The following is a 27,001-nucleotide window of genomic DNA, read 5'->3' on the forward strand; positions in this document are numbered from 1 at the left end:
TAGGTTATGTAAAATTAAACCTGTTGTATTCAAATATTTATTGATTATAAATAATTTACTTTTCTAGCAAAATAGTATAAAACGGAGCTACTCTGGCCGTACTCTTATGTGAATTAAATCAAACTTCTCGTATAGCCCTGGTATGATTCATGCATGACTTCTGCGCTTTATATTGTTTTAGAATCAACAAAATCCTTGAAATCCATCCATTATCTGCAACGCGATTTTTGACGAAAACGTTTCTCGTTCTCGCGTAACATTATACGCCATTCATTAAAAAAAATCTCCGTATTGAAAACAACAAAATCATGTTGTCCGAGTGCGTAAAAATGATTTGATTTTGTTGTTCTCTTTAAACTTGAGTAATCAGTTCGTAGGCAAGTATATATAAACTCAAAACAGATTCGTATTAATAATTATTGTTAATTCTGTTTCCCCGGCAACACGTGCTGTCTTACTTCTTGTGAATATAAGTGTGTGAACGATAATAATACAGGGATTTAGTGGTTAGGTTTTTTTATAGGGGTCATTTGACAAATTGTTTTGGGTTAATAAAATATGGCTTTAACCAATGGGGATGTTATGGCAGATATGGAGGAACTAAATGATGGATTGTCTGCTAGAACTATGATTGAATCCGGCAATGGACTCACTTACAAGTAAGATCTAATTTAAATTTTTTATATTACCCTGTTAAGGCTTTCCAATCTTGTAAGGGAATTATTTTAATTTTATGATGAATTTTAGTACAATTTTTAGGTTACATAATATTTCCAAGATGGCTCCCATATCTGCCATTTTAAATTTTGGAACTGTCATTTAGAGGTTAGGTAGTTATATGTATTATTGCCCTTACCCAAATAAAAATTGTTAATATTATCAGGGGGGCAAAGAGATTTTTATGTGCTTGGTAGTCTTAATGGATTTGAAATAAAACAAAAAAATCATTGAATGTGCAAATTAATCCTACAAGTGTATTAAAAAATAAGGATATGAGTAGTCCTATTTTTCAAGATATTCCTTATCAGGCACATAAGTGAATTATTTGCCTTATTTAATGGTTGTTGAATGTTATATTTATAATTAAAAAAAACATAAAGGGCAAACACTCTAGATGTTTGTATGCATAGAAATCTTAAAACTGAAAAAAGTTATGTGATATTTAGATATTTTGACATGCAAATGACAGTTCAAAGTTTTAAAATGGTGGGTGAGCAGCATCTTGAATAACAGTTAGTAATTTTATTTTGAACAAAAATAATTATGTTGAGTTTGTATCTTCGTTTCTATATGTATATTTTATTTCTATTTTTAGTGATTTTATCATACTACCAGGTTACATAGATTTTACCCCCAAGGAAGTGGTAAGCAAAACCTTCTTTTTATACTGTTTTCATTTTTATTTATTGCTCTCCTGCTTTTTCAGGACTTATCCTGCCAATTAACCAAAAAAATATGGCTGAAAACACCCTTAGTTTCATCCCCAATGGACACTGTTACAGAAGCAGACATGGCCATTGCTTTAGCAGTATGTATATAAAACAGTCAATTTCATCCTTAGTTGAGAGGAAATAATATGTAACAGTACCTATATTACCCACTAAACACAAATGAATCTTCTCACTTTAAGAATGTGCCGAAGAGGTTACACAAAAGATCTTATGTTCTGCATATTTTCCTTTTACCTCATTGTTTTTAAAATAATCTCAAACTTTATTAATAAGAAAGAATGTTCCATTTATATTTCAAGTAAATCCAATTTTACTACATATTTTTTGAAAACATTTAACCTATAAAATAAATTGGATTCACATTATGATTTAATGGTAAATCCTATTTCTTTTAGTTTCTATTGACACATTGGTGGTATGTTTATTAAATATTTACAAGAATGTTTTGAAAACTTTCTAAAAAACACAGCAGAAATCTGCATATTTCATTCTTTTTCACATTCCTACAATCCCTCTTATACAGTAGAGATGTTATTTTGACCTTTTAATGTTAGGTTAACCTTATTTGCTAGGGATACTAATAATAATGATAATAATAATAAATATATGATTCTGGGGCAGTACAAAATACTAAAAGAAAAGTTCTAAGCTTTCTATTATCAATAGACCTTGTAAATGAGGGCAAACAACATTACCAAATTTGTTATTTCTAAATTTGAATCTAATTATATTTCTCATATACAACTGCATATTTAATAAATTAGCCTCTCTAAATAATATTCATAGGAGAGCCTTGTACTTAACTTTGGAATGCTACACTTATTTCCGACTCTGCATCTGCTACACGGGGGTACAACTGTACCCCAAATAAAACACGTCATATTTTAGAAAAACGAAAAATTTATTCACTTATAGAAAAATAATAACTTAAACCGAGTCTCTAAGAACACTTTTAATGCACATCCATAATAAACTATTCATGCGGCACTTACTGAGCATATTTTTTTTGATGTTGCAAACGCACGGACTTTTTGCATACAGCACAGCTTACTCTCGATTTTCGATCCTCTCTTCTAGGACAAAGCACACACCTACCCACTGTTGTTGTAAGCCTAGTAGGTACTTCTTCTGAAGTGGTTATCTTGAGGACCCTACATATAGTTTCACGGAGTTCGCGCCTCAAAGTTGGAGCTTCCAAACGACTCAGCGGTCGAATGAAGCAAATGTGCGGTCTGACCAGTTCAAGGGCAAGCTTCTTGAGGTATTCTCTCCTGTGCTTTACAATTTCTTTATTCACTTCACCGGAGCCACACAAAAGAATCATTGAATTATATCCCAGAATATCCAACAAATTATAGAACAGACATAATGGCCAGCGACGTGTTTTTCTACCAGTAGAATAAGTGTGGCACAACTGGTCTAAAGTATCCACTCCTTCTTTTGTAGAATTGTAAAATTGAATAATTTCTGGTCGTAAATGGCTCATCACCTTTTTCGTGCATTGTCTAAAGCATAATTACTGCTTTTTTAGCACTCTTGGGTGGACAGTATGATAACAGTGTCAGATGTCCACTGTAGCAAAACATGGCAGAATTTTGATTCCTTTCTTTGAGTTCCAAAAACGACTCAGGAATTTCTTTTTTATTTCTTCTCACAGTACCAACAATGGTAATTTTCCTCTCCAAAAGATGTTTCGCGGTCTCAATAGAAGTAAACCAGTTATCCATGGTCAAGTTCCTATTTGTTCCTTGGACAGAACTGGTTAGCTTATTACAGTAATACTGAGCTACAGGAACATCAGTTGGTGTGGAACCTTTTCCTATATAAATTTCAGCAAGTGCAAAAGCTGTTTTGGCATCACAGGACAACACAATTTTGATTCCGTATTTATTGGGCTTTGAAGGGATGTACATTTTAAAAGGACAGCACCCTCTAAAAAAAAAACAAACCAACCAATTGTTCATCAATTGTAATATATTCTGAAGGAGTATATAGGTTTTTCATTTTAACGATTGACCTCTCAAATACCTCTCGAAAAGCTGCAAGCTTATCAGTTTCTTTTCTTTCAGCTCTGGACTGCTTATCATCAAAGCGAAGACAGTTTATCAAAAACCTGAAACGTGCCTCGGGCATGGTAGCACGGAATATTGGAATTCCTGTATCAAATAGTTCCTTGGTCAAAACTCCGGCCATTTTCATAACACCGGCATAATAAAATAGCCCGAAAAGTGCTGGGAGTTCAATGCTGTTTGTATCCTTAGTCCAAGAGGGTCTCTTACCTACTGGCGTAATAACAGGTGCATCAGTATCTTGGTCATCGTTCTTATTTGAATATTTCAATCGTTGAACTTGGATCTCGTTATTAGTATATTGGGTAATTTTATCGAGATTTTCTTGAGTGAAACATAATTTCCAAGCTTCAGTTCCCGATGTTATATGTTTTGCTTCGTTTTTGTTTCCAGGTAAATGCAAAACCAGATTTCGTTTTGGTGTACGATTAATTGCGCCTTTCTTACCTGACCACATAAACCCATTTTTACCCCTTAATTTGGTAGACACTGGTAAAATTTCCACCATATCTCTGTTGATCGCCTGTATTTCTGCCTAATACTGGTACTGGTATATTGTCATCTTCCGAATCTGTATCAGATGGAAAGGTATCCTGAGTCTGTTCTGGTGCAATAAAAGAATTAAGATTGATTTGATTACCGCGTATTTCATCCTCTTCTGGCTCCTCTCTAAAATCAGGTATAACGGCATCTTCCTCCTCGCTGTCATCCGAAAAACTGTCTGAATCAGATTCATAGAGAATGCGATGAATTTCTCCGACATCTTCAGGCTTTGTTAGATCGAAGAACTTTTTCTGCCCAGCCATTATTCGTGCAGCCTAACAAAGAAAATCAATAATAACTTAAAAATCAAAGAAAAATATAATAACTTAAAAAAAAAAACTAAAATATTTTCTAGTAAAGTATTATAGACATATTTTAGAAATATTTTTCAAAAAAAGGATACTTACTAATATAATAATAATCACCAAAATCTACTGAGAAGCGAAATAATCACAGAGTATATTTAACTTAAACTGCTACACTGGGGTACGCGCTAACCCCAAATATCACAAATCTCGAAAAGAAAAAATCGTATGCCAATGTTAATTGTCGCACGCGAACTGACTTGCCGCGTCTTGAAACTAATAAGACGTCGGCGTTCGTTCCCCCGCCCACTTCCATTTAACTTGAGATATGATTAATGATTGGGTACAAATGTACCCCAAGTAGCATTCCAGGGTTAAATAAATAAATTGTTGATGGACACATTATATTATTAAAAGGCATTGTAGTAACAACATACTTTTGTGTAGTAAAGAGTGGTGATGAAAAATTGACTTAACAAGGTTCTTATAAAAAATCCTCAATAAAGAATATGAAACTATATTTCTAATTGGTAGAATTTATACAGTAAACCTTTCATTTTTTTGTTTAAGAAATATAAATTGATTAATTAAAATATATCCCTAAATGTTTTACACTTCTAATCTTTTCTTTTGATTATTTGTGTACATGAACAGGAAGAGCCTCTTGCACAGTCATAAAGGTGACAAAGTTCGTTTTTTCTGTGTTTAGTGTTAACAGATTAGTATCAAGCCAGAGTTTAAGCCTTGACCTCACACTCCTTGACTCCCCTTGATTTCCTCCTCACTCTCCCCATATTTATCATCCCATATAGGAAAGCATAAGCTCTGACTAAGCATACAGTATCATCTGCAAAGCAAATGATTTTGCCTTTTGTGGAAACTCTTGTTAATGTGTCAACATAAGAAACAGGATCTGACTTAGCACAATTCCCTATAAGATTACAAAACTCAACCTTTTGCAGATTGTAGATAATTTTTTCCATTTTCACAACTTGCTTGCAATCAGTGAGATATCACTTAAACAGAGTTAACGGAATTCCCCTGATACCTATTTTCTCTAGTTTATAAAGAAGAACGTGATGTGCCACCTTGTCAACTGTCTTTGACAAGTTGAGGAAGAATGCCAAAGGCTTGTAGCCCTCATTAAAAATATCAACCACAAAATTTGTCACCTCGTCCAAAGCGTCCTCTGTAGCAAGTTTTTTCATAAAAGGAACCTAAGTCTTAGTCAATAATTTTATTTAGGGTACTTGTTAAAGCTATTGGTCTATAATTGGTTTATTCTTTAATTTCACCCAATTTGAGTGTTTGTATAACAGTTGATATTTTAAAAATATCCGGGCATTGAAAATGCTATGTAGAAGATGTCTAAGAGGTTTAATTAAAGATCTATGCTTGCATTTCACAATATCTACAGAAATCCCATCCTCCCTTCCCACTGATCCATTAAAAAAAAAATTGATTTGAGTTATTAATTCATTATCTGTAATTGGGATAAGGAACATGGAACTTCTATTTTATACATTATCATTCACCGCAACATTCGGAACATGAATTTTACCAGTCAATTTAGCACCTATAGTACTGAGATATTTATTAAAATCATTAGCTATCTTAGGTGGGTCTGAAAGGTTTTCAACCTTATCGCCCATTAGTGCGTCAATATGTCTTTTAGGTGGCCTATGTTCTGTCATTTCCCTTACAGTTTGCCAAAGCTTTTTAGGATTGTGGTGGTTTTCATCAAACGACTTGTTGTAAAATCGTATTTTTGTCATTTTATTAATCTTGATAACATACATCTATAATTCCTCTATTTATTAACAAGTGATATGCAGTGCCGGCTAAAAGTGGAGAAACTTTTAATATTTTTATTTTTTTCTTATTAAAACTAATTCGAAGTAATTGTAAGTAATGTTTATGGTTATATCTAGTAGTGACGAAAATAATTAGAAAAAAAGATTGAAAACAAATAATTTATTACAAAATATGCAAACAAAATTTATTTTCTCTAAGGATAAAAATGGAGAAACTTTTTATTTTTATGACATAATTATGTTATAATACAAAATGTGGATAAAAGCACACTAATACTTTGTGGCATAACCGTTATTTTTCACAACTTCACTACACCGTCTTGGCATAGATTCAAGAAGATTTTGTATAATATCTCCGGAAATTTCACTCCATGCTTCTTTTAGGACTTGGAATAATGCGTCTTTATTTCGGAACTTATTCGGATTTTTTTGTCGAACTTTTTTGTCTAGGTGCTCCCACAAGTTCTCGATGGGATTTAAATCTGGACTTTTGAGCTGGCCACTTCAGAACTTGAATTTGTTGAGAGGTTAGGAAATTTTTAACAATTTTAGAAGTGTGCTTGGGGAAATTTCCAAATTAACGGCAAACTATCCTCGGCGTAGGGAAGCATATTATTCCTTAAGATGTTTAGATAATATTGGCTATTCATGATCCCATCTATTCTCACCAGTGGACCAACGGCATGCCCAGAAAAACATCCCCACACCAACACATTACCGCCTCCATGTTTGATTGTGGGAATAATGTACTTTGGGTTGAATTTTTCATTCTCGGGACGTCTAACCCATCTCATACCATCTGACCCAAATAAATTGAACTTACTTTCATCTGACCATAAAACGTTTTTCCATTTATTATAGGTCCAATGTAAGTGTTCTTTTGCGAATCTTAAACGAATTTGTCTATATTTTTTGTTGAAATGAAAGGTTTTTTTACTGGTCTCCTGGCTTTTAAGTTGGCGTCACATAAACGTCTTTGAATAGATCGAACTGAAAGGGAAATGCTGGGATATGCCTTTTTTATATCTTCGGCGGAGAAAAATGGATTTCTTATAGAACATCGTCTAATTAGCTTGTCAGTTGCAGATGTTGTTTTTTTGGGTCTACCTGGCTTAGAGATGCTGGCAGTAGTGCCTCTAGTTTGCCAGAATTTGATTTGTTTACAAATGACACTTTTATGACGATCAAGTTCTCTAGCGATTGTTACTTGTTTCACTCCCGCATTGTGTATCTCAATTTTAAGTTTTTTTATTTGTTCAGATAAATTTATACCTCAAGGCATTTTAATACTAAATAGGCTTCTTCTTAATTGATGTTAAAAGTCCAATAGTTATCCAGGACTTTATACATCTTAATTTTGATTTAATCTTTTGGCTTGTTAAACAATTTTGTATATGCTTTGTAAGATCTGATACAAATTTTAGTGTAGGTTCATCGGTTTTCAACGCTGTGATTAGTTTTCATTTATTTAGAATGCTTTTAAATCGTAAAGTATGTTTTTCTTTCTTAATGGGTTTTAATTCAAGATTTAACATCATGGGTTAATGATCTGATCCTACTTTTTAATATGACTGAAGTTGTCTAATGTGTTACTATTTTAGAATATTTTTTAATACTTGCTTGATGTACAAAAGAATGTTCTTAAATTAATTTGTATTTATTTTGGAAATTCATTGCGATAATATATATATACTTCGTTTTTTTATTTCAATTATTTAATTCATAACAAAATGAACTTGATGCCGCATTTAAGCCAGAATTAACAAATATAAAGCCTCTAAAAATAAGCCATTTAAGTAAGCTTTTAATTTATATTTTAACTATTTACGTCACAAACAATATAGAGAAAAGAAGCAATCATAAAAAAAACGATCTCTTGACCCTCTGTTTGTTTCACATTGCTTGCAGGGGGTTATCTTGAATCAATTTCGCAAGATGTTTTTTGTGATGCAAATTCCATAATCTATCGTATATGCGTCATCATTTGTTACGATAACGAATTAATAATAAACTATAATTAAAATAAATTATGAATTTTCCTAAAGTTATGCGGTGGTATTGGGATCATCCATCACAACTGCCTACCGGAGTACCAAGCCAACGAAGTTCAAAAAGTGAAAAAGTATAAACATGGTTTCATCAGGGACCCGATTGTTTTGGGGCCCAATAACACCGTCCTGGACGTTCTTGACATAAAAGAAAAACATGGTTTCTGCGGAATACCGATTACGGAAAACGGAGTACTGGGTGGAAAACTCTTGGGCATGGTCACGTCAAGAGATATCGACTTTCTTGAAACTAACAATTTAAAAAACACCAAACTGGAAAACATTATGACCAAACTGGGGGAGCTTGTGACCGCACCTTCAGAGGTGACCTTAAGCGAAGCAAACTCCATTCTGGAGAAAAGTAAAAAGGGAAAGTTGCCCATTGTGAATCCTGATGGGAATCTTGTCGCCTTGATCGCTAGGACCGACTTGAAAAAGGCCAAGAGCTATCCTATTGCTTCCAAAGATGGCAATAAGTAAATAATTTTGATTGTTTTAATTTTTTTTTAAATTTAAATATTTGGTTTTTAGGCAGCTTCTCGTCGGGGCAGCTATAGGAACCAGAGAAGAAGACAAACAAAGGCTGGCCTTGTTAGCTCAAGCAGGCGTAGACGTGATCGTCCTGGATTCTTCACAAGGCAATTCTATTTATCAAATAAACATGATAAAACACATTAAATTCACTTATCCGGAAATACAAGTGATTGCCGGAAATGGTACAGCAAGTTACACCGATCAACTTTCGGGCTAATTAAATATTTATTACTTTCTTTGCAAGTCGTGACAAGAAAGCAAGCAAAAACCTTAATAGACGCAGGCACTGACGGGTTAAGAGTAGGCATGGGCAGCGGCAGCATTTGTATCACCCAAGAAGTGATGGCCGTCGGTCGGCCTCAAGCAACAGCCGTTTATAAAGTGGCGGACTATGCCAGGAGGTTTGGAGTGCCTATTATCGCTGATGGGGGTATTAGTTCAACTGGTGGCATAATCAAAGCGTTAGCGCTCGGTGCATCAGCAGGTAAAAATTTAGAGTCATTCTTAAATTGACAGACTTTTTTTTACATTAATTAAGTTATATTCGAAGAATACGACAATAATTGTACAAGCAGTATACATGGTGTCTTTTTATAGGGTTAGAGTTGTGTAATTTAAAATCACAAAATCTTTCGAGTCTTAAATGAAACTCCCTGTATTTTTTATGTAATGTCCCATCCATTGATCGCTAATGGTTTTCGAAGCTTATCTTGATTTCTCTTTTTTCCTTAGCTGACAATAAATTATTTTTTAGTGTAGAAAAAAGTGTTACACATATAACACCAGTACATTGCACACATATTCTCAAAATATTTATTTGGCGGATACATATGAGGCGTTCAGTTGCAAAACTGCTTAAATCCATTTGTATTCAAAAAAGACATATGTGTGGCGCTGTCTTCTTTAAGACGTTTGACATAAGATGTCAAATTTATTTGGCCACAAAACTTGATAAATCCCAAAGAAATTGCCTTCGAAAAAGTAGTAACGGTAGCAAAACTTTTTTAATCCTATGTCAATAATGTTTCAAAAGTGTTTTAATCCATTAATCTGCAACGTTTTCAAAACTCTTTTCTTCCATTTTCACTTATACCACAGTAGTAATAATACGCGGAATCAAAACTGTTTTGTTCCGCGAGATCTTACAGGCATGTGTTCCACAAATAATATTTTTATGGTTTAGTTTTGTTTTGACTGCGGTATAAATAGGTACGTTGATTTTGTTTGTGCAGTGCTTGAAAGTTAATTTGTGCTGTTTTTGTTAAAAATTTGTTAATATAAAGAGTCTTACACACATTGTGATATGGAAGACTCATTTTGTCTTGCTACACCTGGTAAAGGCCGAAAGAAATTGCGAAATCCATCAAACTGGAAGAAAGCAAAAGATAAAGTTCAAAGGTAATATTTTAAATAAATTTTTAATAGTTAAGGTGGGTAGGTAGGTACTTAACATTTTTTCTCACTCTACCTAGACACCCCAAATGTCATCATAAAAAAAGTACTTTTGCCTGTAAAAACTTGTCTATGCAAGATATTCGAAGATTTCATGAAAAATTCTATGAAAATACTACGAAAATTGCGCAAGACAACTTTATTCTTAAACATACAGAACCAAATGTTCCAAAAAGGTGCCGTCCAATAAAAGGAACTCGAAAAATTCCGTTTCGTTTAAATATTTTATTAAAACTAAAGATGGCACTTTCCAGATTTGCAGTAAAGCCTTTTTATCTATCTTGGACATTTCAAGGTTTCAGGTGCAAAATATAGCTAAAAATGATTTGATTGACACTATACCACCCAAAGAAAATAGAGGAGAGGATAGGATAAGTACAAAATATGCCGAAAGAATTGAAAATGTAAAAGCATTTATTTTAAAGTTAAAATGTGTTCAGTCTCACTACACTAGGAATAAATCTCAACGACAGTATATGCCAAGTGATCTATCCATAAGGCAGTTGTGGAAAATATACTGTGATGAAAACAGCAGATTGGCTGTAAAATATGACTATTTCCGGGAAGTATTTACAAGGGATTTTAATATTAGCTTCAAGAGTCCTGCCACCGATGCTTGCTCGGAATGTATAAGACTTAAAAGCTTAATAACTGCCGAAACCAACAGGGATAATAAGGCAAAGCTAATATGCATGCTACGTGTTCATAATCTAAAAGCAAAGGCATTTTATGAAGCACTTAAAAAACCTGAGGAAAATACTTTAAAATTATCCTTCGACTGTCAAAAAAATATGGAGTTGCCCCGAGTCCCGGAGCAATCAGCTTACTATTCCAGGCAGCTCTATCTATACAATTTCACAGTATGTGAAGGAAAATCCAATGACAAACAGACTAAGGAAAGTATCACTTCCTACACTTGGACCGAGAATGTGTGCGCTAAGGGCTCAAATGAAATATCTTCACTAGTTAATCATAAACTTTCTATGGTAGACTTGACTGATGTTACCTCAATCAAACTTTTTTGCGATGGGTGTCCTGGCCAGAATAAGAACGTAACAATGATGGCCTGCTGATGTATTGGCTGTATCACTCTAACTCTACAGTGAATGAAATTATTGTGACATTTCCTGTGGTTGGTCACTCTTTTTTACCGGCGGATCGTGTTTTCGGACGAATTGAAAAAAGAATTAAAAAAAAGGAAGTTATAGTTCATCCTGATGAATATAGGACATTTTTTTCCGAGTTTTCAACTGTGCTTGATATCGAAAAAGATTGTCAAATTTTTAACTGGAAAAAAGCTATAGAATCGGTTATAAAGCCACCTGGGCAGTGGCATTTTAAGTTTGCTCCATGTAAAAGAATTTCAATTTTAAAGAAATGGAACTCAAAAGGAACTCAGTGTTCGTAAAGGGGGAAGTAAATTACAAAAGCGATTTCGGGATATAAAAGTCCGTTTTGAAAAAAGGAAAAACCTTGGCTACCTTAAATTTGGGGCCTCTTCCTAAGGAATGTGCAGTAAAACCAGTCAAGCTTAAGGATGTGGATACTTTATTAAAAAAACATTTTGGTTTAGAGTGGAGAAACATTGAAGAGGTTGATTTAACATTTTATAAAAAAGTAATTGACAACGCCATTGAATCACTTCATGATACAGAAGTTGAAGAAGAAGAAGAAAAAGAAGGAATGGAACCCATGGAAGAAGACGATGGACTAAGAATTTAATTTTTAAGTTTTATTCAAAAAAAAAATATTTGTTTTTAAATTATAAACTTTTACTTATTTAAAACTCCCTAAATCCTACAGATACTGAAACAAAAATTTTTAGTTCCATGGTGCGGTAGCAAAACTTGTTATATCCCTATTATTTTTGTCCATAACTACTTCTTTTAAACAAAAATACAAATTTACTACTTAGTAACAAATATTTAAATAAACAGTTGTCATAAATGTGTATTTTCATTTTAAACCACAAAAATTTGTTCTTACAAGAAATCCGAAGTTTTTCTCTTGTTAAATTGGTTAGCACGGATCTAAAGAGTTTTGGAATTGGGCGCCTCATATGTACCAGGTATATTTCATACCATAGAGCTATTCAGCGGATTTCCACGATTACCATAAAATATAATAAATCATTTTATTGTTTTAAAATATTGACATATTAATACTAAATGCATATACATATTAGATATCGAAGTAATAGGCTTTTTATTCAGCTTATAAGCCAAAAAATAAAAATAAATTTAAAAATTCTGAGAAGTCGGGACACCAACGCCAAATCCTCCCAAACTCATTTATGGAAAAAAATAAGTTGCTGTATGATCCTACTTTACCCAAGTGGTAAATTAAATTTTTTAAGGGTAGAGGCTATGTTATACGAAAATCCTTTTTTTAAATACTATAGTATCTATCTCCTATCTATGTTAAGGTCATGAATATTAGCACGGAAGACTACTTTCTTATTAAGGTAAATAGGACATTTATATTCAATAGTGTTATAATAAAAAACAAACTGAGTGTATACTAATTACGTATATCAATCTTATACAAGAATTTTGTCCTTTTGGCCTCAGTTGCATCTAAATATTCAAATTCAATAATTAATTTATATAAAATAAATCAAAAGGAAACAAATAATAATGGTAATAAATAAAATTAATCCAGAACGGAAGAGCGGCAGATGCGGCAGTGGGTAAACGAACCACGAAGGGTATCGTCCAATATTTAAGACCCCCAAAAAAGCAAAATGCCAATGTCTATAAGGTGTAAAGACAGTTTTCAACTAATAGCAAATAAGAATGATTTTTTTGTTTTTTTTTAGTTTTTACTCTATTTTGTACCTGATGTTAATTATGATGTGAATTAATCTATTTTTCGTTCAATTAGCAACTATAATTTAATTTTTTTAGAAAATATATTAAAAGATAGCTGTTTAATGCTGGATGGAATACATACTATTCCACATTTTAACTACCTCGAATTTAAAAGAGCGCTGATTTAAAAAATGCGTCTCTATGGCGTGGCACAACAAAAATATCATTGTTTCGCGTCATGTGTTCATGCTCAAAATCCAAAAATTCATTTCGCATATTAAATAAATTTTTGTCAAGATATGACGTTATATGGTTTCTATATTGGATATTATAGGCAAATCGCATACAGGAATTTTTAATTTTTGGAATTTCGTTTTTGGTGTTTAAATTCAAAGAGCCACCATATACCATATCACCGTAATAGAATAAAGATAAAACAAGGCTTTCAGAAAGTAAATATTTTTGTTTTGTGGACAGGTTCTGTTTAAAAAGGTTTTTCAGGCGTAAATAGGCTGCTTTAATTTTAGGGTTCAAACGAGAGAAAATTGTCAAATATGATTCCTAAATTTTAAAATAAAAATTTTGCCTTTGGAACAATTGGAACTGGAGTGTTATTTATACGATTCTCAATTTTTTTTTTTAATTATTATTCGAACACATGAAATGAATTTCAGATTTTTCAGCATTTAATTTCAGCTTGTGATTTTTTGCATAGTTTTCAAGATTCATTAAATCCAACTGAAACTTATGTTGAAATGAATTATTATTAAGATTACAAATAGGGGAAGTCTTATCTCCAAGAAAAATGCATGTAGGTCACTTAGGTAAATGTATTATGCATTTCGGCTGTGTAAACAGCCATCATTACCAGAATTAGTATTAATATCTTCAATAGAAACAGGAATATACAGTTGTGAGTCGTCAGCATATTGCTAAATGTTTTACAGCTTTATACGTGTCTGCCACATAGAGTGAAAAAAGTAAGGGTGATAGAATAGGAAGTTGAGGTACGGTTCGATTTGATTGCCTAAACTTTGAACATTGTTTATCTAACTGTTATGGCAGTCCATAACACAACTTTCACGATTATATATATATATTATTTAAAGAAGTTAATACTATATTCAGAGATTTCAAAATACCTTGGTTTAGCCAACAGCATTTCGTGATTGTGTCGAAAGCTTTACTAAAGTCGAGCAAGGCCACACATGTCGCCTGATTTTGCTTTTCATTCACTCTTACCAGGGCCGAGCCTAGGGTATTTGCCGCCCGGGTGCAAGAGCTAATTTTGCCGCCCCTTCTGCAGTGATAAACACCTAAAGAAATTAAAAAAAAAGTAATTAGAACCCTGGTTTAAATGCTAATATTTACTTTTCTTGCCTTTTTATATGCAAATTCCCTAATTGGGTCGGTAACATCTAAATTAGAAACAATGCCTTCCTCAATACTTATTATTGATAAATTTGATAGTCTTGATTGTGGCTCATTGTGGATCTTAAGTAGTTTTTTATTAATTTTAGTTTGGAAAATGAGCGTTCCCCATGAGCTACAGTGACTGGCATTGTTAAAAATATTCTTAAAGCTACGAATAAATTTGGAAATATGCCTTTCAAATCGTTAGCAACCAGATATATTAATATTTCTTTGGCCGAGAAAATATTTCTCGGCCAAAAATATATCATTAATGTAAATTGATAATATGTCGATTTCATTATAGAGGTCCAATTCATTTATGTCCATATTTTTTGTTTCAGGGTCAGTTAATTTAGCTTCTAAATTCTTACTATAGGTCATTATTTCGGGTTTGGAAAATGCTTTCAAATTGTTTAAAAAACCAAATAATTCAATATGTTTTTGTAAATCGTGAAATCTCTCATCCAATTTTGAGGTTGAAATATCGAGAATATGAAAAAAAAATCACTTTAAAATTTATTTCTGGAGATTGGATTGGCTCATCCTTGTGTTCATAATCAAAAAATGTTTTTTTTTCCTTGGTCTTATTGAGTGAATGGCTGGAAAGGAAATTTCGGCGTCTACTTCTTCCGCAATTTTCTTAGATTCATTTATCATGTCTAAAAACCCGTTTTCCGATCTCATTTGTGTCAAAAATAATTTGATTTCTTTTAGCATCTGTACAGCTTCTGGTAAAATAACATTAGACTTTTGCAGTGTTTTGCTTACTATATTAATTTTTGCCAAAATGTTGTATCAAATAACTAACGAACAAATAAATTTAAATGATTTTATTTTATTTGTTAGGGACATTGCAATATTCTTTGTTTCATTATCTCTGCTTTCATCATTCAAAAGCGTAAACAGAGCATCATACACTTTTTCTAACTCAAATCTAAGGGTTTTTATTGCCTCAATACGGCTTTCCCAGCGGGTATCCGATAAAGACTTTAGTGTTAGCCTGGGCAGCTCTTTTAAGAGAGCATTCCATCTGTAAGTTGAGGCCGAAAAAAAGACATATATTTCCTGAATAATGCTAAAAAAATTAGTTACTTCTAGAGCGCTTTTTGCTGCATCATTAACTACTAAATTTAAACTATGGGCGGCACAGGGTACAAAAAAGGCTCTAGGATTAATATTAAAATTTTTTTTTTGTTGGCTATTGTGCTTGCCTTTCATGTTTGCTCCGTTGTCATAGCCCTGATCTCTCATATCGGCAATATCAAAATCCAGTTCTTTTAAATAATTATTTAATAAAAAATCTGTTAACCCCTGACCAGTAGTGTTTGTAACTTTAGAAAATCCTAAAAAATGTTCTCGAATTTCTATACTTTTAGAACAATCATCAATAAAAACGAATCTAACAATAATGGTAATTTGTTCTTGATGACTAACGTCAGGTGTACAGTCAAGAATGATTGAGAAATATTTGCATAATTTTAAACATTCAACAATACACTTTTTTACTTTTTCTCCTATTAAAAAAATCAATTAATTTTGTATTTTATCTCCCAAATAATGCGGCATTTTGTTCCCATGTTTTTGGACTCTATCAATATGTTCGGCCATTACTGAATCAAATTTTGCAATCGTCTCAATTAATTTCAGAAAATTACCGTTACCCTTATCAAATAGTTTTTGACTATTACCCGTAAAAGCTAAATTTTGTCCAGCTAAAAACTGGATAACAGATATTATTCTCTCTAAAATCGAAGTCCATCTTTTTTTCCATTTGAAATAAATTTTGATTGATAGAGTCCACAGTTAAAGCTTTTTCTATTGATTTTTTTAACTCAAGCCATTTCCTAACACTTTCAAAATGCCCCTTACTGGTTTCGTGTCTTTCTAAAGTCCGAGATAAATGTCACCAGTCACTATAGCCATTCCCCTCATTAAAACTATTATCAGAAACTTTAAATAATTTACAAGGAAAACAGTACACTGAATCTTTAGATTTTGAGTAAATAAGCCAGGTTCTAGGAACTTTTTCATTGTTAGTTAATTTTTTTTCAAAGTAAGCAGCGCTAAAACATCTATTTAAATTATTAATGGGATAATTAATATTTTTAATTTGAACAGGTCCTATTCCTAGAATCAATAATCTAATATTATCCGTTAATATTTCGGGCCAATGTGCTGGATCTTTAAATCGTTCTTCATTTACCTGAATAGCTTCAATGTTCTCAGTTTGCGTATTTGCTGGCGTATTCGTCGAGTGATCATCTTGTTTCAGTTGTTGATCTCCATCATTTGGTTGTTCTACATCGGCATCGGCTTCAGTTGACGTCAAAGGTTGAACATCCGGCCTTTGGCTTGTTGAAGGTTGAGGTTGTGCCGGTTGTGGGTTCGTTGATGACGCAAAAAACTTTTTTAACGAACCTGCTAACCGCCTGTCATCTTCCTCCTTTTCTAGCTTTCTTTTTCGGTATTGGGAACCAGAAAGCCTCTTTCGACCATCAGCCATCTAAATCAACAAATATTTTTTTTAAGAATTGGCACAAAAATCAGACATTACTTTTTTCAATGAAAAATTGCTTAAGGCATGAAGTTCTAAATATTTGGAAGATATTAATAAAATATTTTAAACTTACCGTTAACAACACAAACATAATTTTTATATAAAATGTATTAACAATAAACACTAATCGACAAGTCGCTTTAAAACTCGCAAATTAAAATAAATTAAAAACAAAAGGGTGGGAATTTCTAAACATTACACCCCCGCTTATTTCTGCGGCTCCAAAATACATATTATTTATTACCCAAAAGTATTGAAATTCCCCAAGAAATAAATTTCGAGGAATTACTATTGGTGGTACTTTACGCGGCTCTTTTAATTACGCCGCCCTTATCATCAGCACCGGCGGCGGCGCCCTGGCTGAACTCACCATAATTGCGGTGCTATTGTTTTTATTACCTGGTCCTGGTACCTATTTATTTATCTATATAGATTATTATTATTATTATTATAGCAACGATTCGGGGAACAATGCTCGGTTTCAGTAAACATTGTATTCTGTTGGCGCCTTAATTATAAGTTAAATTTTATAAATTTTTGTTATTCATAATTTTTTTTTCATTACTTGGCGCTTTTTTATTTTATTTTTCGGATATTTTGCCGCCCCAAATGAGCGCCGCCCGGGTGCGGCGCACCCCCGGCACGGCTCGGCCCTGACTCTTACGTCATTTAATATTTTAACTAAACTTGTTGAGGCACTAAAGTTCTTTCTAAATCCTGACTGGCAATGGGGAGTTAAACTTAACAAAATTAGAAATCTGGTTAAAAATGTATTTTTCAAATACTTTGGACACTGCAGGAAATATACTGATTGGTCTGAAATCCTTGTACTGAGTTTCTTGCAATAGGTATAATTATTGCTTTTTTTCATAAATTTGGATATTTTTGCTTAAGTATGCACTCATTAATTATATGTAATAACGGATTTAAGCAAAAAGTGTAATGTCCTTAATTAAGATACCATCAATTCCCACTGCATTGGATTCCATTGAAAAGATTATTTTAGTTAAATAAGAATATTCAAGATGCTAAAACGTTTTCACTTCATTACAGGCTAGATTATTTTTATAGTAATTATTGCTTATCTACATACTGTATTCGGAAGGGCATTAATACTATTAAAAAATTTATGAACTTTGTTTGGATTCAATAGATTATTTGGTATAGAATTTTTATTTTTATTTCTTGTTAAATGAAGTTTGTCTGCTATTCTCGAAATATATCCCATAAACGCTATCAGTATAGTTGAAATGTGATAACACTAGTGCATCACACAATTCAACTTCTATTTTTCTTCCTGAATGTCCGTGGGGAAAAAGGGATTTTATATTCCAAAAATAAAATCTTTTCATAGTCAGTGTAGTTGAATATTCAGATGTGTCTGCAATATAATAATAACTGAAATTCATTGGGTAACTAGATATTATTATATTAAATAAAAAAAAACACATTTCGTCGCGGTGTAACGTCATCGTTATGGCTAGAATAAGAACGAAAGGAAAATTATAGTACCCTGATTTTAAAAATAAACTTTTGCATTAAAGGCGCCAGAATAGTATACAGAGTACTTTGGAATATCATGCCCACATAAATATATTCCTGAAATTATCCGGAAAAAAGCCACCAGTTTGCACATAAAAAAAACTTGCTTCTTATCCAGCATTTCCTTTTTCATATATACGTATATAATAAGCAATTCATTTAAACAGAGTTACTTTTATGATTTTAAACTGGCAAGCCTTGCAAAATGTCTTAAAAATATAAAACTCTCAACCACTGTTATCATCATTTCCGAATTTTTTTGAGAGGATGATGCTTGAGAGATTAGAGATATTCTTTGAATTATGAAAAATTTTCGGTGCCTCACAGCATGGGTTTCGTAAGGGTCGATTAGTTGAAACCGCTACCTACGATTCCATATGCATAATAATTCAATATTTAAAAAGTAAATTGAAAACTTTTTCCTTCACATCCTTTTTTTAAATAATCATGGATTGTATGCTATACATGATTCCTTTTTAAAATGGGTAGAGCTCTATCTTTCAGGAAGATCCCAGAAGGTCTGTCTCAGGATGGAGGCTAGCAAAATATTTTCTGATTCAAGAAGTGTTGAACTAGAAGTTTTTCGTTAAGACTATTTAAGAGACTATCTTGCATTAAAAAACATTGGTGGCAATCTATTGTAGTAATGTGTACCCTATGGAGTTATGGAGCTATTAGATAGCCTGAAGTATTTGCGATTCAAAAGAGAACACTTCTATGTGGTCTTATAGCAAGACACTTATGTGGAGGAAAGTTTAGAAATTTAAGCTTATTATCATTTACAGTTATATATATATTTGAATGCCTTTTGTTCCTTTTTAAAAAGTCTTCACCAATTAGTCACCTTTTACCGCTTTATGAGCATTATACCAGGGGGTCGGGTTTAATATTCCAGCGCATAGACTTTCTCTAACAGAGCGTGGTCCGATCTATGCGAGTGTTGTTTTTTATATAATAAACTTCCTCCAACAATATGATACAGCAATCTTTTAAGATTAAAAAAAAACTTTTGAATTTATTTAAAAAATAGAACCATTTAAGAGACGAGTACCTGACCTTGTCGCCCCTTCAGATTAAGTGTCTATAGTTAATGTTTTTAGGTTTTGTCTGATTTTGACTAATATGTGTTTTTTTTAACTACCGCTCCATTACATTGTAAAAGTATATGCAAATAAAATATACTGGAGAATGAATAACTGTTTAACACATATTTTAGTAATGATGGGGTCAATGTTGGCCGGAACAACGGAGGCACCGGGAGAATACTTTTACGCTGACGGCGTCAGACTAAAAAAATACAGGGGAATGGGTAGTATCGAAGCGATGACCAGAAAGGACGCAGTTGGATCTGCCATGAGTAGATATTTCCATAGGTACAAAAGTTATAATCCTAATTGATTTAAATTAATAAAATGATGTTTTTTTTGTAGTGAAGGGGATCAACTTAAGGTAGCACAGGGTGTGAGCGGAAGTATTGTGGATAAAGGTTCAGTATTGACTTACGTTCCGTATTTGATCACGGGCATTAAGCACGGTTGTCAGGATATTGGAGCCAAATCTTTAAGTAAACTCAGGCAAGTAATGTATTATGATTGACCAGTTCTCGCGACAGAGTTAAGACGCGGTAGTATTGCTATTCTTTAGATCAAATCTTTACCAAGTGATAATTAACGTTTAAATTTGAATTTTCTATCAGTGAAAAGTTATGTTTCTGTAGATCCAGAGAAAGTAAAATCACAAGAATATATCTAGTATACTCACTAAAATCATTGAAAAACCTAACTAGGGTGTAAAAGTGATTACATTCACCTTGTTGTGAACAATAGGTGTATTCCTATCAGTAACAACAAATAAGTTTCGTGAGTTAGAGTGTATAGCACAGAATTAGAATGAGTGATGAAGTTTGTATTCACTGCCAGAAGAATGAAGGTTCTAGTGCAGATTCCTTCAGATGTGGAGGATCATCTAGTCTGTTTGGTTTTATCTGGGGAGACAAAAAAAATCGGCAAAGTCGACGTATTGATCTCAAAGGGTTGGTAAAAAAGCAGAAGATCAAAGCAAATTACTTCAAAAAATTAGCCTTCAAATTTAGAAATTCAAAAAAGACAAGTTGATCATACATCCAATATAATCTCTAATTTAACTGAGAGACTGATTCTAGAAGAAAAATTGGCAAGTTATTAAATGCTAGTAATATTTCTAGAGCAATTGAAACTCTCACAAGCAGATGAGATTAGTTGTAAATTAGGTAACATCGTTGGAGCAATAAAAAGCACCGATACCGAATTAATGAGTATTTTGCCCCAGTAATCTTCAATATCGGAGTAACCGGCAATAAAATCTCAATTACCACCAGCTAGACAGCTTTTTGTTGTCAGAGGAGCAAATTCTGGATTTACAGACATTTCAGATACTATTCCGCGTCAATGTGTAATCTAATTCTAAGTTGTGAAAAGTTACAAGGAAGTGATGAAAGTGTTTTTCAAGATGTTTGTAACTCACGATTTGGAAAGTTGCATATTAATTGTAGATAATTGGTCTACTAACATTATTGTTAATCCATTTATGTTCCGTAAAATATTTAAGAAAAATCTCAATACTCAATATTTTAATTTTGTCACAGCAATAACTACTACCGAGGCCGGAGCAGACGACTCTCTTCGTATGTGCAAACTCGTTTGACGATTTAAAAATTAATATTATTTACCAGAATGTTCGCGGTCTTAACACAAATTTAGGAAATTTAATAATAATTTATGGGCTACATAATATGCAGAGTAGGGTATTTTTGTTAATTACAGAAACATGGTTATATGACTATGTTAAGGAATATGAATTGTGCTCTATAACTATTTTTAAAGTGTATCATAAATATCGAAATTACAGAAGCATCATTTCAATATTTTTCAACTAAAAACTCTAGTTCAAAGAGGTTTACTGAATTTTTATCTGGTATTTATGCGAGTCAATGTAATTATATAACCAATTTTCAAAATTGCATACTAGATGTAGTTATTGGTCAAGACCAATGCATCATATCTGGAAGTGATTTACTTTACATGCCATATTAAATATTACGGTTTCCATTCATTAAAGGGGCCATGAGAAAGAACTACAAAATAATAATGTTAAGTATAATATCAAAAGAGGCAATTATATCTTGTTATATGAATGGGGAAATGACTTTATGGTAATATGACTGTTTAAAAGTTTATATAGTTAATACTGCCGTAAAATGTTTTTATGATAAATTGTATGAAATTCTTGACTTGTGTATACCCAAAAATAAAACTTAAAGATAAAGAGATAAACTATAAAGCAGAAAATATACGGTTTTGCTTACTAGATCCATAATTAAAAAGTTAAAAATAGCTTATGCTATTTTAATAAAAGGTTTAGTACATACAAATTAAATAATATTTACTTACGAATTAAAAACGCAAGAAGTAAAATTAAAAATTGGATAAAAAATGCATACAAAAATGACTTATTTACTTTACTACTCAACACAACATAAGTGTGGATTCTAAGTCGTTTCCATCTTTTTTAAATCCAAGAAAAACTATGTTCATATCCCTAACTCAATGTATCTTTCTATTGAAGTATTTAATGATGGAAATAAAATTTTTAATGCTTTTGCCAGATACTTTGGTAGTGTTTGCTGAAATGATGTCGGTATCAAGATACCAACCCCAATATTCCATACAATAATAAGGCTTACGACCTGGGAATTAATGAGGTTCACATGGATGATGTACTAAATGCATTAAGAGACCTGAAAGATGGTCAAGCAGGGGGATTAGATTCTGTACCCTCCTTTTTTAAGTGCTTTTTTGATTTTTTAGTTTTCCATTATTAACGATATTTAATTTAAGCCTTGAAACTAACATTTCTTCCACTTTCTTGAAACGAGCCAGAATATGTCCAGTTTTTAAAAAAGGGGACAAATCGAATATACAAAATTATTGGCCAATTGTGATACTCTACCCCTGGCAAAGTATTTCAGCTAATATTGTCAAAAATAATATATACATAGTAAAACAGCATATTTGTTTTTCAGAATGGCTTTCTTAAATCTTAGTCCACTTTAATGACTGTTACCCAAGAGACCTCTGATCCTTTAAATTTTCATGAACAAATAGATTTTGGTGAAAAATTGAAAAAGCTTTTGCCAAAGTATGTTCTAGGATATTATTAAATAAATTAAAATGTAAATTTGGAGTTTTTTAAAGGATATCTTTGGAGAGCTAGCATTCAATGAATATTAAAGGATATAAATCAGCCATTTTGGCTCAAACATCTGCTGTACCACAGGGTTCTAATTTGGGTCCCTTGGTACTGACTACATTTTGTTAAAAAATTAAGAATTATACTTCATTATAAATAGTTTAGTAATCAATCCAGTATGTTTGAGGTAGCTATACTAACTTACATAAGAAGTTTATCACAGAATATGCCTGCATAAGTTGGAACCCATACTTATGAATGTTAGAAATATGATATACAGCGCATTCAAAACAGAATGGAGCGTTACATGTTATTTAGAGAAAACTAATATTACAACAATTTTCAAGCCTTTTCAATTGAGTTACAATATGGAGTCACTTGAACGTAGATCCAATGTTGCTCTAGTATATCATTTTAAATTATGAAATGGCCTTATTGACGATCGTCTATTATTAAATAAACTTTCTGTTAATGTTCTAGTATACCAAACAAGAAATGCTCTTAGTTTTTAACTCCCATATGTAGCCAATTACAATGCACATCTAATTTCTCTTCATTTTAGTATATGTAATCTCTATAATAAAATACAGGATAAAATAGACTTATATTACTTTACTCCAAATAAAAATTATTTTAAAAACAAGGTAATTAGTTTAGTTCGGTGGAATGATTTAAATTCAGGATTTTACTTGGTTGTAATAGGATTAGTTACCCAGTGTCATATAATCTTTAAAGTGCAAATAAATATATATTACAAAAGACTTTTAACCTTCGGTTTAAGAGTTACTCACAATATGTTTTTTTTTTCAATTTTCTGTAGATCTTTTTTAAAAACCGGAGGTACCACTATTAATGTATTTTCAATTCTTAATAAATCAAAGCACATCGAATATTCCCATACTCTTCCCAGATCATTCATAGAATGCTTCTGTGGAATTTGTTGTGCCACTAGGGTTCTAATAAACATTTTATTTACAGGGAATTAATGTACTCAGATGAACTAAGATTCGAATTGCGATCACATTCGGCCCAACAAGAAGGCAGCGTTCACAGCCTGTTTTCATATGAAAAACGATTATTTTAAGCATCTGAAATCCAAGCAGTTTGTTAATTATTATAAATAATAAATTTACATGTATTTAAGTAAACATTTGATTTATTTACCCCTTCATTACATGCTTACAAAGAATCTTAAATCTTATAAACGACCTCATTTGGTTTGAATATCAACAATAAAAGTCCTAATCTGACCAGGTTGCAGAGTGACTTCAAGAGAATCCGCATTTACCGTCACCTGTCTTTTAACAAAATTATAATTTCTATTTTTAAACATATTACTGTTAAATCCGTATCGTAAATCTTCAATTCTTCCTTCGGTATCGAACTGCAATCTGTCGTTATCCTCCAACCACTGGTTTGCCCCAAGGGTCGTTTCCCTGGCCGAAGTGATTTCGAAGGTACCAAAAAGGTCCTGAAACACCATCGCAATCAGTTTTATGACGGGTAATATTAAATTTTCATACTTTTAAAGGTACCACAACCGGTTGGGAATGTATTGGATCTTCGTCTTTTTCGAAGACGTGCTGTAGCCTCAGCAAGAAACTAAAGCCAATCCAGGGCTCCAGGGTTAAGATTTGAATATTTTCTGGGAGATTGTATTGCAATCCGGCGAACTGCAACAAAAAAAATACCATAAAATGTGAATATTTCTGTGAATTACTTCATACTTGTTCTTTTAAGTTATTTGGAACTGATTCACCATCTTTAAGGGGGGTTATAAAGGTCCAGGTGTCCAGAAGTTTCTTTTGGGCGAGGGCCTTGGTCATAGCTGCCATACTGTTTTGACCTAGTAAACATTAAAGTGTTTTAAACTTTATTTCGGTGTTTTTTTCCATATGTGCTTACCAGTGCCATTTGTTTTACCTATGATAAGGTAATGGGAACCTTTGACCACTAAACCTTTTCCAAATGCTGTTTCGTTTAGTGCTTCACCCACACCGAAAGCGTCGTCATGCAGGCAATTTCTATGAACCTATAAATGATGTGTTTTTTTATATAATGCTATATAATGTCATTTTTAAATTATAAGGTCTTAGCTTCCTATTTTTCTTAAATCACTGAAATGGCCAATGAAATTATTTAGAACTAAAATATTATTATTTGGTTTTATTATATTATTTAATTTATTTTTTGTTACCGTAAAGTCGGTGGACTTACGAGGGTGACTTTGTCTCAAAACAAGGAAAAAGATTAAAATTGTGTTTTTTTTTTGTAAAAATAAATATAACAAAATTAACTTAAAAAATTCTTAAATGTATACATAAACCTACATATATGACGAAGTAACACATTCTTCTTCCGTTTCACACATATTTAAAAAATATTTTATATGACGAGCGAAATATTTAAATTTTGAATAAAAAATTTTGAGCCTATAGACTAAGTCTACTCTTTGCTCTATTTTTATGATCGAAAAGCATCAAAAAAAGCATTCGAATAACACGCGGGTTTTATTTTAGTCTTTCATTAGACAGCGTGCAGTTTAGTACAATTTTCGGGTGACTTTGGCTCAATTTAAAGAATACCTGTTTATTGTGTTTAATAACAAATAGGTGAGTTTCTAATATTTTAAACTAAGTTAGTCGTAGGTAAAGCCTATCTAGAGCTTACTATCTTACCTATCTGATAACAATGTTTTACGTTTTCTTTCTAATGTTTTAATCATCGGTTTTGAGAATGGCTTTTTTTCTGTAAATTATGCCTTCGACCTACAAACGCACAGCCGGTGCTAGGAGTTATGTTAACTACACCCAACCAAGAGACTTTAAATAGAGCCGTAGAAGCAGTAAAAAACGGAGAACTCTCTCAGAGAAAGGCTGCCCTACAATTTAAAGTTCCAGTTGGGACAATAAAAAACAAAATTAAAAATAGACACACAAAATCAGCAGGTCAGCCGGTTTTTACAAAAATTGAAGAAGATGCATTTACTTCACATATTTGCACTCTTTCTCATTATGGGTTCCCCATCGACCAAACCGACCTTAAATATTTAGTTAAAAACTACTTAGACCGCGAGGGCAGAACGGTGAACCAGTTTCCAGAAAACATCCCTGGAAAAGATTGGATTAAATCTTTTCTTCTAAGAAACCCAACACTAACCCAACGGTTTGCGAGTAACATAAAAAGATCACGGGCCGAAATAAATGAAGAAACCATAACTGAATATTTTAATAATTTGGAGGAAGAACTTAAGGACGTTCCGCCAAATTGTATTTGGAACTATGACGAAACGAATCGAAGTGACGATCCGGGTCGTAAAAGAGTTCTGACCAAACGCGGGACCAAATATATAGAAAGGGTCTTAAATACTAGCAAATCTGCGGTGTCCATTATGTTTTGCGGTAACGCTGCTGGCGACGTGTTTCCTTCCTACGTTGTATATAAATCAGACAGGTTATGATCAACCTGGATAGAGAATGGTCCAGATAATTCGCGATATAACTGATCCAAGAGCGGTTGGTTTGATTCGTTGTGTTTTGAAGACTGGTTTATTTCTCTGGTTCTGCCCAAATTAAAAAAGATTCCTGGGAAAAAAGTGATTATAGGCGACAACTTATCTTCCTATATTTCACCCACAGTTATTCAGAATTGCGAACGAGAAAATATCTAATTTTTGTGTCTTCCTGCCAACTCCACCCATTTAACGCAACCCCTAGCCTATTTTCAATCCATGAAGGTAGCTTGGCGGAAAATTCTACTCGATTTCAAGACCCACAACATCAATACTGGCTCCATCCCCAAAAGCATTTTTCCTCAACTCCTTAAAAAGCTAGTGGAGGCTGTTAGTAAACAGGGTGGAAAAAATCTTGAAAACGGCTTCCGAAAATGCAGAATTTTCCCACTCGACAAACAACAAGTGTTAGAGAAAATTCCGAGTTACAACAGAAATCAGCAGAATCCCGTCGAAATAGCAGCGAGGGTAAGTGATGTGGTTATTCATTTTTTGGAAAAAAATAGAGGAATAAACTCTGAACCAAAACAAAAACGCAGACGGAAAATTGAGGTAACTACTGGAAAAAGTATCAGCTCGGATGATCTTCAAAATCGCAAGATAGCAGAAAGCCTTAATAAAACTGAAAAAACTAAAAAAAAAATGGTCACTAAGAAAACACAATCCAAGAAAGCAGAAACAAATGAAAATAAAAATAAAAAAAAGGAAAAAACAAACACAAATAA

The 27,001-nt window shown here is 32.6% G+C and overlaps 2 protein-coding genes across 2 annotated transcripts in view; one reads left to right on the forward strand and one right to left on the reverse strand.

The window, feature by feature from the left end:
• The first annotated feature begins 107 nt into the window (after positions 1–107).
• On the forward strand, positions 108–23,913 carry LOC126743374 (inosine-5'-monophosphate dehydrogenase-like). Its single transcript, XM_050450433.1, has 9 exons — positions 108–659; positions 1,316–1,364; positions 1,427–1,528; positions 8,228–8,706; positions 8,762–8,946; positions 9,009–9,248; positions 19,755–19,911; positions 19,969–20,112; positions 23,744–23,913. The coding sequence occupies exons 1-9, from the start codon at positions 559–561 to the stop codon at positions 23,847–23,849; spliced, it is 1,563 nt and encodes a 520-aa protein (XP_050306390.1). The 5' UTR covers positions 108–558; the 3' UTR covers positions 23,850–23,913.
• LOC126743362 (lysosomal alpha-mannosidase-like) overlaps positions 23,900–27,001 on the reverse strand; it is a 34,084-nt gene continuing 30,982 nt past the window's right edge. The window contains exons 14-17 of the mRNA XM_050450410.1: positions 24,671–24,797; positions 24,493–24,611; positions 24,289–24,438; positions 23,900–24,236 (exon numbers count right to left, since the gene is read on the reverse strand). Of these exons, the coding sequence (XP_050306367.1) occupies positions 23,976–24,236; positions 24,289–24,438; positions 24,493–24,611; positions 24,671–24,797 (657 nt within the window). The 3' untranslated portion in view covers positions 23,900–23,975. The remainder of the gene's footprint in view (positions 24,237–24,288; positions 24,439–24,492; positions 24,612–24,670; positions 24,798–27,001) is intronic.

Source organism: Anthonomus grandis, chromosome 1 (assembly GCF_022605725.1).
Source record: "Anthonomus grandis grandis chromosome 1, icAntGran1.3, whole genome shotgun sequence".
Lineage (NCBI taxonomy): Eukaryota > Metazoa > Arthropoda > Insecta > Coleoptera > Curculionidae > Anthonomus > Anthonomus grandis.

Excerpts from the sequence above, each read along its gene's own strand:
- LOC126743374 (XM_050450433.1), top strand. The coding sequence starts at position 559 with ATGGCTTTAACCAATGGGGATGTTATGGCAGATATGGAGGAACTAAAT. Across the intron at positions 19,912-19,968 it reads ATGAGTAGATATTTCCATAG|TGAAGGGGATCAACTTAAGG; the intron begins GTACAAAAGTTA and ends TTTTTTTTGTAG. Across the intron at positions 20,113-23,743 it reads AAATCTTTAAGTAAACTCAG|GGAATTAATGTACTCAGATG; the intron begins GCAAGTAATGTA and ends TTTTATTTACAG.